Below are 15,292 nucleotides of genomic sequence, written 5' to 3' on the forward strand. Positions count from 1 at the left end.
AAGTTGGTTGTATGTTTTCAATTGTGAAAGGATTGTCACTTACAAGTTACAATTGTCATTATTTGATTTATTACCTATATATCTATATATATATAGGATCTGTGGATTTATACATTAAATTAAATGTCAGAACTCAGAAGTTGATGCAAGTGCTAGAGTTGTCCGGTAAACGAGCGTAGAATTTAAAATTTCAAACAAGATAATTGTGGATTCATTAATTAGGTTTATTTTTATACTAGATTGTCTTAACTTTTACTATTAGCTATGGAACCTATGGCTTTGGGTAGCCCCACACATTCTCCTTCGGGAAGTCCAAACGTGGGCTACCTGCCTCCTTTTTTGTTAGGTGAAATAAATCCCCCAACTACACCTAGAACAAACAGCTTATCCCCAACTAAGGGAAGAAGTCTTGCTTTTGGTATGCTTTTATTATTATATATATTCTAAGTTTGTAAATGAAATGATTCTTAAATATTTAACTATTTAAAAAAATTTCAGGTTCGCCAACAAGTCCATCTCAGACTTCCACACCTGATCAAAAAGTTTATCGTCAGAGTATGTTAATGCACCAACAAGCAATATATAATCAGCAACATGTCTTTTCAAACATTCCATCCTCACCAAATGTTTCATTCTCTACGAAACCAAGTGGACCTCCTATTGAAGACCTATTTGATACCATAAAGTCAGAACCGTCAATCAATAAGTCACTTTTTCAAGATCACAGCTTTGTTGGTTATGGTAACAACAATTCATTTCTACAGAACTCAAATATGAATAATGCTTCAGTGAATAACCATTCTTTGACATCACAATGGCAAGATGGATGTCAAGAAATAGATGAATATTGGATCACAGTGTTTGGTTTTCCTCCAAATGCTGCAAATACTGTACTAGCCAGATTTAGCAATTGTGGAGCTATTTTAGGTGAGTTATTATAATTGGTATTATAGGTTTCAAAATAACTTAAAAGCTAAAATAGTCTCCTTATATTTTGTATTAGTTCATTGATCATTTTTCTTAATAAAAGTGATTAGCCTTTAGTAAATGGTTCACATAGATTTTAAGATTAAACCATGCATTTTCTCATAAGTATGTTTTGTTTTCAGACAGATTTACAAAGCTAAATCATTATGCTAAAAGTATATTACTTTCTCTTTGCCTTAGAATATATTATTTTAGAAATGAAAGTAATAAATTTTTTAGTATAAGTAAATTATAATGTAAAATTAATACATAATTATACCTGTACAGATAAGCAATACCCAACTCAGGGTAACTGGGCACACATCAGGTATGCTACTAGAGCGGAGAAAGAGAGATCACAAGCTTTAAATGGGAGACAAATATTACCTGGTATCATGGTGGGAGTTGTTGAATGTAAAGATCCACCTAGGATAAGTGCTCCAAGCCCTGGTGCATTCCCAGAAAGGTACTTAGAGAACATTTCTCAATTAATAGACTTCCTAAATTAATTCTCATTTAAAAATTAGTAATGTTGCAACTCTCATTCCTGAGGTCATAGGTTTTAAACCTGTCTATGCACTAATGGACTCTACTTTCTGTGTGTGCAACACTGGCTCATACAGTGAAGGAGGCTCATTTCCTATTAGATGTTTTTAAATCACAAAACAGATAAACCAATATGAGGCCATAAATAATTTCATACTATTGTCTATTAAAGCATATGTACTGCAACTCTTAGCATACTAAAAAGTCAGAAACTAAGGTGCACTTAACCTACTCCTTAAAATGTAATATTTTTATTAAGAGATTTCAAGGGTCAGATCTTTGGTGATCTCAGATTTATGTATTAAAACTAAATATAAATTCAATTCTTACAGACAATCAACCCAAGCAAGATCTTTGTGTCCTACTCCAATGTCACAAGCCCCTGTGCCACAAAGGTCAAGCGGCCTGATATCCAAAGCATTGGACTATGTTCTCAGTTGGTGACATATAAATAAATGGAGGTCTTTATTATAGATTTACCTATTCTGTTAAAAAAACAATTCTACACAAAAAAGCAGTGTTGTAAGTAGCTTTTTAGGTTTATTCTAGAATATGGGCATTTCAAATAAATTTAAATATTTTTCATTTCAATTAAAAAGTGTTTATCATTGACAATATGAATTTGTTGCTAATAATTTAATTTTGTGACATCTTTCATTTTTAGTTTTCATATTTTGTATTTTTACTGGATTTTATCAGATAAGTCTGTATAGTTAGGGACAGGAACCCTACTGAGAAACAACTAAGAAAACAAATTGTTAATTATAATTTAATATGGAATAACTGAAGTCTTTATTAAAATCAGACAATTTAAAATATGTCAATCTAGAAAATTTATTTAAAAATAAATTAAAATTCTAATATTTGTGAAAAAACTTTTACCTGAATTATTTATTTTATTGTTTAAGAACACAATGTTTCATTCTATTATCACAAACTCTTGACAAGATGTACTAACATTTTATTTTGTCTTAACAATGCAAATTTAAAATAAGCATAATTGAAATAAAGAAAACTAAAATAAATGTCTAAATTTTTATTTACCTTAAATAAACATTCATACAAAAACAACTGATAACATCCACATACATATGATGATCCTTATTATTATTTTATTTAGGTTGTTCAATAGTAGCATTAGCGAGGTCTGTCATTTTTGGATATTTCACATTGTGTTTGTCCAGTTCACTTTGAGACCAAAGAATCATTCTTAAAAGGCTGCATAGTTTTGGATTTGTGTATTCTTGGTTTTCCATTTTCAGAATTGCTGCATTTAATTCACTGGCAATCTGAAAAGATAATTTTAATTATGTTAAAAAGAATATTTTAAATATGTCGTCATGACATATGTACTATGTAGTGAGTGTCATAATTATGTAAATTGTTATCTTGTTTAGATTTATTTATCTGAAATCACACTCACGGCAATGAACATACTTTAAACAAAGTGTCATTTATGCAGGTACAGTATGACTGGATAAGTGAAAAAATTCATACTTTTTGGCTGTGAGATGGTAGCAATAAGTCAGCAAAGGGAGAAGCATGAGGGTCAGGGAATGCCAATAAAGCAAGTGACCGCTCAAGTTCAGTCAAAGCATTACGGTCATTTGCCCCAGCCTCAGCTAATGTTGCACTAGCAAATGCCAAAGCTTCTTCTGCTCGACCTGCCCGAATCAGTTCCAGAAGCTGCAATTGCTGTAAAAATAAAATCACAAGTTTAAAGTAGATTACCTTTTATACAAAATAAATGTAGGACAGTGAAGTTAACTATAATAAATACTGTCAAAATGTTTTATAATGGAACTTTCATTTACTGATTAAAATGTTTATTGTACCTGTAAATGGAAATATAGATAGCGGTCATTGTCTAGCAGCTCTGGGTGTAAAGCATTAACCATAGCAATAGCTTCTGATATACGACCTCCTTGAACTGCCTCTCTAATCATTATCCTCTCATCTAATGAGCTACATAGTGCAGGCTCCTGCAAACCTGCTTCTTGTTGAAACTTTAAAGCAGCTTCCTTAAATCCCTCTTAACAATGAAAAAATATGCAGATTAATATTGTGCATTCATGTAAAATAGTTCAACAATAAACCAAGGTTAAAGGTTTCTCTTAACAAAATTCTCACCTGTGACCAAATAATTCATTATTAACATATTCATATCTGTCCTCGATATTTGCAAATCGTCTGATTTAGTACGATCATAGTATTTGCGTTCCGATTTATCGTTTCCATTGGTGGCTGTAGTTTCAAAACTCATCGTGTAATAAAAGCTATTAATTATAACACAAAATCAAAAGTTATAAAAACGTCGAAACCTTAATAATCGAAAAACTATTTATCAACTAAAGGACTATGTTTGATCTGTAAATTATATTTTTTGTTTTGTATACCTTTATAGTTTTCACAAATCACAATACACTGTACACAGTGACATTCAAAGACTATTTAATATTATGAGTGATGACATTCCAGACTCGAGTAGTATTGCACAGTGCTTACTCTCGGTTATCCATAAGCGCTATAGAAACCAAACGGCATTAGAATAGAATCATTTTTTATTTAAAATGGCCAAAATGTCTACTTTTGACTAATCCATTGCATGCATTGCACCAATCCCTAAACACGTCAAGTTTTTTACGTGTTATTTATGATTCTTAATATACACAAATACTTATTTCGACAAAATTAAAACTTTACAAGCATGCTGGACCATTAACAAATCTGTGACCGTTTTATATAATGTAGTAAATAAATTTCTAAATTACATTTGCGACATTCAAGTCTACATTTTTGTTATTTATTATCTTAATATATATAAATCTCGTGTCACAATGTTTGTCCTTAATGGACTCCTAAACCACTTGACCGATTATAATAATATTCGCACACCATGTGTAGTTAGATCCAACTTAAGAGATAGGATAGCTTAGATCTTTAATTATAGTTCCAATTTTATTTTATTGCAAATTATTTGATACAATTCTAGCAGATGGCGCTGTGTTAAAATTACCAACCTTTCACATAAGTTCTCCTACCGTTTCCCTTGAATAGTTTACTACTATGTAATATAACAAAAACGTTAGCCACAGCAACGCTTGGCCGAGTCTGCTAGTAGTTTTATATGTTTCAGTTTGAGTGTTAAAATATTAAAAGCTCAGAGAGTTCAGAATAAAATTTGTAGAACTTAATTTTTTCCATAAAACACGTTCTATGACTTTTTATCTAGGATTGGTTTTTAAGTTTTAGGAATGAAGGTTAATTTAAAAAATCGCTAACAAAATTGATGTTTAATTTAAGGGATATAATTTTTAAATACTTACATACGTAAGATGTGAAAGTTTCTTGTTGAAATTTGAATTTTAATAGATTTTTTTCCCATTTATAGATTCCTCATTTATTATAAATTGTTTGATTAAAAAACAAATACCCGGTTTATTTTGCCAGTTGACGAAATATTCAAAGCTATAAAGTATCGTCATAATACTAAAGCAGCAGTTTATATTATAATAACTACCCAAGTGCAAAAATTCTCCTCAGAACAATTAGCAAGTATTCTTACCCATCTCATAAATTTATCTTGTACACACGGTATTTTTCCTAGCTGTCTAAAACTATCAATAGTGAAACCTGTATTAAAAAAGGGTAATAAAAAAGGATATTAGAAAGTGAATAGAAACGACAGTCCTATAACTTTAATACCAACTTTAGGTTAACTTGTGCACAATAGCTTGAGTTCTTCTTTAGGTCAATTTAGTGTAATAAATGATGAACAGTACGGTTTCTAAGAGGTATATATAATAAGGAGCTATAGTTTTTTTGGCATGAGCCAAGCATTCGATTCCGTAGGCCGTAAACTATAACATTCTACTTCAATAGCGTAGGCTTTACGGTTGCCTTTGAATTGGATGAAAAGTTACCTGACTGATCGTAAACAATTTATTGAGATCACCGAAATTTTCTCTCCTCTAGTATAGAAGTCGTATCAACAAAGATTCTAGACATAACACAAGACCAAAATCTTACTTGGAAGCAACACATTTTATCGATATGTACGCACCTTAATAGATTTGTGTTTACTTTGCTTTGAGTTGAAGTCGCAAAGTATCTTCAAAACACGCAGCAATTATTGCTTATCACGGCGATGTTGCCTGAGTTCTGCGCTATTGTATCCATCTATGTGGAAATATGGAAGACGTAAATAAGTTTTCATTACGTAGAAAAAAAAATATTTGGGCTACTGTGTGCGTTGGACCTCTCGTAAGCTGTAGACCTTTTACGAACTCGGTATATTGTCAGTACCAAGTTTATATATCCTTGAAGCAGTTATGACTGTAAAAATGCATCCCAAATTATTTAAAACATTCACAGAAACTAGGGATCCAACACGGCTGTGTGTACATGCTGCACCACGATGTTTGCATAAATTTTTGACGCTATTATTAAAATATGTAATCACCTTCCTAGAAGTTATAGATCAGTGACTTGCAATTCATTCAAGGGGAAGGTGATTACGTTTTTAAACGAAAGGTGCTTTAGCGTGGGCGTATCGAGTAAGAGTATCGAGATTATAAGTTTGACACCAATTCTAAATAACTTAACTTACCCATTATTATGACATTATGTTAATGTTTGTACTAGGTATATGATATTATAAAATTTATATGAAATTTTCATTCCTATTTATGTATGATATTCAGTGGCGTAGCGTGCCTTGTCGGGGCCCCGTATAAAAATTTTTTTGGAGGCCCTTATATGGAGGTAAAGATTTTTCACAAAAGAAAAAAAATATTGTGAGAAGTAATATTTATTTATCACATAATTTACCCATTTTACAAATAAAAATCGAATTTTAAATGTTCACTCTCCTTGCCTTTTTATCGGCAAACTGATTTATTAAATAATTTATGGCTGATGATGATTTTAGTTTTTCTAAAGTTTCTGCCTCTATGGACAATAGTGAGATGTCTGACAGCCGTTCTTGTCCCATCGTAGTTCTTAAGTAATTTTTTATTAGTTTTAATTTTGAAAAACTTCTTTCTGTCGTTGCGGTTGTAACTGGAAGGGTCAATAATAAAAAGCATGCTGAGATTACCTCGGGAAAACTGGATGCAAGACTATTGAATTTTACTAGCAATAATTCAATGAGTTCTTTAATGGAATAAATTTTTTTAATTTCAGAATTTAAGCATGTTTTTAGAGCCTTTAATTGGTCACAAAGATTAAGTGAGATGTTTTTACTGTATTTAGCAGACAGTTTTCCAGAAGCGTTTAATATCTCTTCGCTTGAAGAAGATAGGAGTTTCTCCGGTTGTAATATTTCGAATATACTACTCAGGTTGCAAAGGCTCTGAAATCTTTCTTTAGTTTGAGAAATTAATATATCTAAACAGCAATAGTATACATTGACTTTGAAATAGGATTCCGGGTCGGAAATTCTCTCATCTTGTGATAACTCATCAAAAATCGCTTCGTTATCTTTTTTAAAAAGTTTTTATTCTTTTTCCTTACACACTTTGGGGGCCCCCGTGGCCCGGGGGCCCCGTATAATTGATACGGCAAATACGGCGGTAGCTACGCCCCTGATGATATTGCTCAAGTTCTTAGGTTGCCCATAAGTATTGTAAAAAGTGTCTTGTGCGATATTCGATTGAAGCCTCTCGCTATGGACTCCATCCCCACCCCTTTGTGAGTAAGGTATACTAAGAGATCACTTGCTGATTGACAACGGCCATAACCGTACTGACGGTCACCGGTCAGCTGGTGCTCCTCTATGCCCTGCAGAAAAACATCGGTGATAGAGACGGCAACACCGTCAAAATCATCCAGTGAAATACATGTCGGCCCCCATGGATAGGAGACAAAGAACGAATGCATCCAGTCCTAATCTTCAGACCTATAGCGTGACTGAGATTCTCGTGAACGAAGGAACCATTTGTATTTGATCGTAGGACGTAGGTTAATACAAAGTCGGGAAAGGTATAGGACCTTCAAGCATCGAGAAAAGAATATAATATCGGACATAATATATCAAATCAAAATTTATTTATTCATATAGGTAACATAATGTACACTTATGAACGTCAAAAAAAAGAAATATCAAATGAATTTAATTTTACTTTTACTGCTAGTTCTCAAATCAACGGAAGAGAAGAACTGGCAATAAACTCTCCGCCACTCTTTTTAATCGCCAAGGTTTTTTTTTACATAATGTTTGTAAGGAGCTGCAACCACTACACCATGTTCCATATGACATATTGAGTAATAAAGAATAAAAAAAATACAAAGATTTGTCCTATATCAGCAGGAGGCATGGTGAAATAGGAGCACGCACTTACATACTCGTCAGAACAACACGCAAATACGTAGATAGTATAAACAACTAATATCACCGCATACACGAATTCAAGTACGACCAGTCACCACAAGTAGCACCCGTTCACAAGTATGACGCATGGCCAGCCAACGGCCCCCTCGCCATATTTTAGGGAGAGAGACAACCCGACGCATGGACGCCGCCACAATATTTGTATCTTGTATAAGTGTAACCTGTTGTGGATGCATCCAATGTGTTTGTATTGTGTTTTATTTTTGACTTTGTTTTTATTATAAGGATGTATCTGTTTGGTTTCCCAATAAATAAATAAATATCTCACTAGAGATTTTGTTGAAAAAACGTATGCAATTGCCTTGGAAAGAATTACTCGTTTTATGCAGCCTTGTGGTTGGTGCGCTAATTTTGTCTTTATTACGAGTACTATAATTATGGAAGCTACTATTCTTTTTAAAGATACCTATATTTTTCCGCACATACAAAATATTCTCATAAATGTATTGACTTGCCAAAGTCAAAATATTTAATTCCTTAAACTTATTTAGGATTGACTCCCGTGGGAACAACCCACAGATCGCTCTTATAGCCCGTTTTTGCACTACAAATATCGTATTAATGTCAGCGGCATTACCACACAAAATAACACCATATGACATGATACTATGAAAATAGCTGAAATAAACGTAAAGCTTTGCTGTATTCTCATCCGTAAGATCGCTTATCTTTTTCACTGCGAACGCTGCAGAACTTAGCCTATTCGAAAGACCTTCTATGGAGTTTACTATCTAAAGTAATTCCCAAGAACACCGCATTATCAACAAGTCTATTTCCTGAAAGGAAATGCGAAAGGGGAAAGCGACAGTAACAATAGAAAAAAGGTATACATTGAAAGTTTTATGATTTAAAAAAAAAATCAAATTCAAAAATTATTGATTCATGTAGGTAACATTATGTATGAACGTCAAAAAAAGAAATATATCGATACATCCTAAGTATATTGAGTGATCTAATAAATTTAGGTATTTGGTTATTTTTACATAAACGTACATAATTAACGATGATCTTCACGTTAGTGTTAAATTTTTTTTTTAAAGTCAGTATACGATGTACGATTTTGACAGACGTTGAAATTAATTTAGTATATGTGAAATTATCTCGGTAACTAGTTCTTTAAAAAAAAATTAACTTAAACCTGAAACTTAAATTACAGCCAGGGCGCATGCAATTTAAGTTAATAATATGTTTCTTTAGAGATAATATTCAGACTACAAAAATATCGGTTTGTAAAACTAGGTTCTTGGGAACCCTTACCCTTTAGTTTCAATTTTGTTTCAACAACTAGAAAAATCCGATAAAGGAAATGGGTTTATTTAAAACAGATCAGCGTCGTAGATATGTTAATCATCCAAATATTATAAATGACCATACCGTTCGCAGTGCTATGGATCACGTTCAACCATTTTCTCCCGTAGTCACATTCCACCCCCAAAAAATCAAGTAAAAATATCTGGAGGGCTTGTTATCCTTCCTAAAAATGTTTAAGTAATATAACGAATGGTTTAAGTCTAATAAATACTCTTCTAAAGCGACTACCGTGAGACAGTATCGAGATATAATTAATACAAATATCAATATTATAGGTTTTCATAAACCCAAAAAAGATGTTTGTGAACAATGTCACATTTATGAAATTAACAAGCAAGTTACCCAGACAGATAAATAAAAGCATTTAAAAGAAAAAGCTAGAAAACAAAAGATAAAGAATCAGAGTTACAAAACAATGAAATCCTTACAGCAGCATTTGATCATCAAAAGTGTCTTAATATACCTCACGGTAACGTTAGTACTTTTTATTATAAACGGAAACTTTTCTTCTCTCGATATTTAAACTTGATATAATATATAACATATACAGGGTGTCCCAAAAGTCGACGTCAAGTCGAAATTTTCTCTTAGGTAATGCCACACCAGTTATCAGAAAAATTAAAAAAAAAAAATTAAGTCATGTTATGGAAATTTTCCTTTTATTCCAGAAAATGTACAATAATTTTAAAGAAGTGGTATTCATTTAATAAAAAACAATTTATTGGTGTTTAGCTAGTTTATTTTCTTCAGTTCTTAAACGCCAATAATCTACTAGTAATGAGCGGATAATACAATTTAAAAAAGACCTATCCTAATTTTTATTGAACATGCTTGGTAACAAATTAAATCCTTTTCGTATTCAATAAATTGTTACTAACTAAACAAAATACATATAAAAAAAAAGCCCAAATAACGTAGTGCGTTTCATCCTCACATATTACATTATCGAGAAATAACTTATATAAATAAAGCTAAGTGAAATAATCTAAAGCCTTCGTTAAGGTGAATCAAATTTCATAGATCTTCAGAAATCCCATGCAGTCGGTGACAGGAATTATCCAATGCATTTGTCGTTCCAAAAAAAAATTAAATTAAAAACTATAACTATATTTCGACATAATGGCGATACTTCTGGTGTTTCAAACAGAATTGACCGATCACAAATTGAGTCGGGGCTGAATTAAGTCGGATCAACAGCAGAATTATCGCCAGACTAAAATAAACAAAAATTATGGCTAACAATGAAGGGAGAAATGATCGTATTAGGCACTCTGTGTGAATTTTGTGTACTAAGTCTATCGGTAAACAAATGTCTACCACTGTTTTAAACAATCCAAATTATCGCTCGTCAGTCTATGAACACAATTACGCAGCAAATCTTACCTAAAGCATTATAAGCTAATTTATGTATGTGGCATGAAGTTAGCTACAGAACTCGGCTGCTAAGGACAAAACAGATATAACAGAAAATTAAAATGCCTTGTAAAATTTGGATTAAAGTTAGTATTTGTTACATGTCACATTGTTAACATCGCAACAAATATGAACACTAAAATTGAATTCATTTGAAAATTATCTTCAAACAATGTCTTAATATTTAAGAGATGTTTTTGAATTTATCATTACACTGAATTTTAAATAGGAAATTAAGTAATACTGTAGACATGGCGAGTTATAGGCAGGCGAGTTCCGCTAGCAATCACAAATCTTAAATGGCTATCGTTATGATAACCCATAATATTCACATATACCAAAATATGTTTGTCTTGATATAACTGCAGCCCTCAAACGCTCATGTTATTAGGACAGATCTGAAACAAAAATACATTATGTATATATTGTTATGATCTTCAAAACAATTTCGGTATCGAAAAAATCCAAAACCCACTTTTCATCACATTTAGCTACATACTACAAATATGTAATTACATAACATTAAAAAAATTCATGTGTTTTAAATTTCAGATTAATCAGTTGGTAAAGTCACGGACTTGATAGAAGCTTGTCATTGTTTTAGGAAACTGTAATTTAATGTTATAATCTTTATTTTGTTTCAAAACCCTTTTGTTCGCTTGTATGCCAAATTTCACAATAACAGAATATGAAGTAAAAGAGTTATGATAACTAAATGATTACATTATTTTGAAATAGCTACCCTGTAATGTTTACCATTTGTCAGATCCTTCACAATTCTACAAATGTGACAATATACTAAAGTATGTACAAGTATTAATTAGTTGAAAATCCCAGTCAGGAGTATTAAAAGGAAATCTACATTCCTAAACTATTATAAATAATTAAACCAACTTTAAATGCATGTTATATTTATTGATTAGATACATGTATTATATCCACCCTGATTCTACAAACTGAACCAATTTTGATAAGCTGACTTTAGTTTCAGCCTTTAAAGTAGTACACAGATGCAAAAAAGCTAGATATCACACCCTATTATGATCTGATTCCAACAAAATCACACAAATTGTTAGGAACCTTTTAAAAAACTCAAATTCTGTTAAAAGTATCGCGCGATACCGCTAGTTCAAGCTTAACCAAAAGTTTTACAAAGCTGCAAGTCTCACCCTCAACCAGAAAGCCACTAAGAAATCTAATTTAATTTTTTTTATTTTAAATGGTAAAGTTACTTTTTAATGTGAACTATCTGTTTGTTTATAGAATTAAAGGAATCTTATATCTTTAAACGAGCAATTCTTGTATATATATATATATAATTGGAATCTCGGGATCGGCTCCAAAGATTTTCATGAAATTTAGTATACGGGGGGTTTTGGGGGCGATAAATCGATCTAGCTAGGAATAAATGATAGAAAATAACAAAAAGGTGGTGTTTGAGTAGCCCCAATTTAAACTGAAAAATGAATCTTCCTGACATCTATCAGCGAATAATAATACTATTTAACAAATCTATTATTAAATTGCTTTAACGACACAACAACACTAAAGCTATTCCAGCATATATAATCTATATTGTTCATATTACATCATTTTATTAGTATGTAATTCGTACTTATATATAATTTCCAAAAACACAATTTATAAAAAAATAAAAATACCGATCAAAGCTCGGTCATCCATGTACTAATAGATAAAATGGCAAAGTACACTCACAGCTAGGCACAAGATCTTGGTGCATGTGATGTTCGGCGTCCATCCCGAGCGGCATGCATGTGGCAGGCGGCGGTCGGCTTTGCACCTGTTTTACAATGTTAGGATTATGATATATATATGATATATATGATAAACACATTTTACTTGTCACAAAAATACAGCCGAAATTGTAGGTCCTTGTTATGATTAAGGGTTGGGTTTATAATTCAATAGCTTGAATTTGAACTGAGTATGAAGGAGTCTCGGGGGACCTTGATTGGAACATCTCCGTAAGATTTATGTAATTTAAACTAATTAAATATTTAATATGTTTTTTCGATATTCTGTGCAATATTAGAAATTTGTAAACGATCCGCCAGCACAGTGTGTTAGTGTTACAGTGCGGATTATTCGTTAAAAAGACGTTTCTTTTTACATTTCTTTTGTTTTCTCGTGAATGTGCGTGATTTTATTTGAATTTTTTTACACTTGTTGAACTATGTTTGGCAAACGACCGGCTTATGTGGAGGACTTTGAGGACGATCGGCCCGGTTAATTATTAAGGTATTATGTTTTGTTTTTTTTATTGAAATAACTGTTTCTGGTACTTGAAATTGGTTGGGGGTGATAAGTAAACCTTTCACCGTACCTTTCCCCCCCGACCTCAAAATTGAGGTATTGAATTGTAAACCTTAACCATGATTAATATTTTTGTTATTTTTTCCTGAAGTACTTACTTGATCCAGGTTAAAGCGCACAAAGGCCTGGTACTGTTCGTGAAGCTTAGTACTCAGAGCAGATTCGTACTCGGCGCGAAGAGCCGCCTCCTGCTCGCGGAGCATACGCTCGCAAATCATACGCACCTACAGGTTATCAAGAACATCAAACAAATCCATTACATTACAATATTCATAGATAATTTTTTTATCAGAAGCAACAAAATGACATTATTACTTTTAAAAGTAAAACATTGGTCATGTGTATATATATTTTTAATAATGATAATACAAGCACATTACGAGCACAGCTATACACTTACTTGTTTGAATGTGAATAGTGCTCTGTTTTTAATAGTACGCCCCTTCTCAGAATGAGCAGATACATGTGGTGGAGAAGCATCTCCCTCACTGCCACTGGAGCTTGAGCAGGAGGCAGCAGCGCCAGATACCATACGCAGTTGGCGACGACGGTGTAAGCGAATAATCTCGTCATAAATCTCCTGTGCCATACGCTCTGAAATAACATTTGCACCACAAATTTTACATTAAAACATGGTAAATTTCAGTATTAAACTAGATGACATTTAATATTCTAGAACATAATAAAACTTCTTAATTGTGTTGAAAAACTATGATTTGAAATGTTAATGCTTAGACATTTAGAAGAAACTAATAAATAGTATAATTCTAAAGTTTTTAAAATATTGTTTTCCACATTTCCACCATGACAGTGAGTTGTTTAAAATTTAATTAAGAATTCCCTTAATAAAATAATAGCAACAATACAGGGAAATTTTACAAGGTAGCATTGAAAAGTATAATTTGTTATCATGGTTAACCTTATTACCTATCTTTGACTTTAAACTAACCAATCTGTATTGTATTTAATAGTAGTAAATCACTAAGTGTATAAAACAAACGAAAAAATACCACACCAGTGACAGGCACACAATGCCCCAAAGGCAGACATTTTGTGCATCTTAAATACATTAATAGTCCTTTGAGATAGATAGTTATTTTTAATAATACAAAATAATTATTTATTTACTGAAGCTAATTTAAGATCATTTATATACCTACTAGTAATTAATTTTAAATGAATAGGATCTTTTGAAGTTGCTCTTCAAAACAACTACAAATTCTTTCAGCTGGTTTACTGAAGAACGTATAAATACGTGAAATAGCAGTTGCTATTACTAGTCCTGAATGGTAAGTCTAGACAAAAAAAACACCCAAAGAAATTAAGATGGTGAAGGGTTAACTACAGAATTGAAAAATAAATATGGACAATAAGTTTGATACCGATTAAAAGTCAAAACTAAACGCAATAATTGAGTAAACCAGTCTAATGTTAAGCATTCCATAATTTTAACATACCTTCTTTGTTAGATCAAACTTTTTAATAAAAAAACAATACGGGCAAAACGCCCAACGGTCATTGCTACCTGTCTCACTCTATCACGATAAAAATTCGTGAATAATAACATCGATAATATTACAGCTGATTTCTTAGATATAATTTTAAGTTAACACACCAATGTAAATATTCATGAAAAGAAATAAGTCGTTGAATTCCAAAACGTTAACAAAAATAAACAAACCTGGAGTCATTTTCACAGATGCACTAAGTGTTTCTCCAAATACTCCGGTTTTAGACTCAACTCGTACACTTGTACTTGGACTTGTACTTGAGCTTGCAGCCAAAGGGGAACATCTACGCCTTTTAGCAGGCTGAGCTTCCCATTCCAAATTCCTTTTCAAAGTTGCACACGCCATTTTCTTTTTACGCCCAACGTCCTTTGACTAATGACTATACGGCTCAATTTATATTTATCACAATAAAAGATATCTACAAAAATATAGCAATATCCTAACAAAAAACTTTAACAAAATTTGAAAATAACTAAGCTTAAAACAGTATTATAAAGGATTCTAATTGATATTTCGGATTTTTGAACAAAATTTAACACAGCTCCCTTCTTGTATTCTTGAGATCCAAAAATCCAAAACAAACTTCACAGCTTACGTCAACGTCATAACTTACAGCGACGGGGATCATAGACAATAGTTAAAATAACAATAACCTGTATGGATTAAAGACAGACAATATCAAATACGGACATTGAACACGTTTAATTTTCAGTATGTAATATAATTATTATAATATGTTTCCTTGGTGATATGATATCATAACGCACAAGAGCTCCAGTATCTTAAACTATATTCAATTTTTTTTACTAAATCTGCCAAG

General features: G+C 32.0%; 3 protein-coding genes across 6 annotated transcripts; 1 reads left to right on the plus strand and 2 right to left on the minus strand.

Moving 5' to 3' along the window:
* The first annotated feature begins 131 nt into the window (after nucleotides 1–131).
* On the plus strand, nucleotides 132–3,109 carry LOC110997896 (nucleoporin Nup35). 2 transcript variants are annotated; one of them, XR_006750855.1, is made up of 5 exons: nucleotides 132–418; nucleotides 499–927; nucleotides 1,255–1,432; nucleotides 1,845–2,034; nucleotides 2,975–3,109. XR_006750855.1 is itself a non-coding variant. In XM_022266261.2 (4 exons), the coding sequence occupies exons 1-4, from the start codon at nucleotides 265–267 to the stop codon at nucleotides 1,954–1,956; spliced, it is 873 nt and encodes a 290-aa protein (XP_022121953.1). In that variant the 5' UTR covers nucleotides 132–264; the 3' UTR covers nucleotides 1,957–2,452. The 2 variants fall into 2 exon arrangements, 1 of the variants encoding a protein (XP_022121953.1); XM_022266261.2 differs by lacking the exon at nucleotides 2,975–3,109 and having other exon boundaries at nucleotides 1,845–2,452.
* On the minus strand, nucleotides 2,534–3,987 carry LOC111002490 (glucose-induced degradation protein 8-B homolog). 3 transcript variants are annotated; one of them, XM_045632395.1, is made up of 5 exons: nucleotides 3,909–3,987; nucleotides 3,643–3,756; nucleotides 3,348–3,544; nucleotides 3,010–3,207; nucleotides 2,534–2,801 (listed from the first exon to the last, which is right to left on the minus strand). In XM_045632395.1, exons 2-5 carry the CDS (start codon nucleotides 3,674–3,676, stop codon nucleotides 2,625–2,627), a joined length of 606 nt encoding a protein of 201 aa, XP_045488351.1. In that variant the 5' UTR covers nucleotides 3,677–3,756; nucleotides 3,909–3,987; the 3' UTR covers nucleotides 2,534–2,624. The 3 variants fall into 3 exon arrangements, with proteins under 3 accessions (XP_045488351.1, XP_045488350.1, XP_045488349.1); XM_045632394.1 differs by having other exon boundaries at nucleotides 3,643–3,788; nucleotides 3,909–3,981; XM_045632393.1 differs by lacking the exon at nucleotides 3,909–3,987 and having other exon boundaries at nucleotides 3,643–3,902.
* Nucleotides 3,988–9,931: 5,944 nt separating this feature from the next.
* On the minus strand, nucleotides 9,932–15,065 carry LOC110997877 (akirin). Its single transcript, XM_022266232.2, has 5 exons — nucleotides 14,643–15,065; nucleotides 13,362–13,555; nucleotides 13,060–13,185; nucleotides 12,344–12,428; nucleotides 9,932–11,025 (listed from the first exon to the last, which is right to left on the minus strand). Exons 1-5 carry the CDS (start codon nucleotides 14,815–14,817, stop codon nucleotides 11,015–11,017), a joined length of 591 nt encoding a protein of 196 aa, XP_022121924.1. The 5' UTR covers nucleotides 14,818–15,065; the 3' UTR covers nucleotides 9,932–11,014.
* Between the last annotated feature and the right edge of the window lie 227 nt (nucleotides 15,066–15,292).

Source organism: Pieris rapae, chromosome 19 (assembly GCF_905147795.1).
Source record: "Pieris rapae chromosome 19, ilPieRapa1.1, whole genome shotgun sequence".
Taxonomy (NCBI): domain Eukaryota; kingdom Metazoa; phylum Arthropoda; class Insecta; order Lepidoptera; family Pieridae; genus Pieris; species Pieris rapae.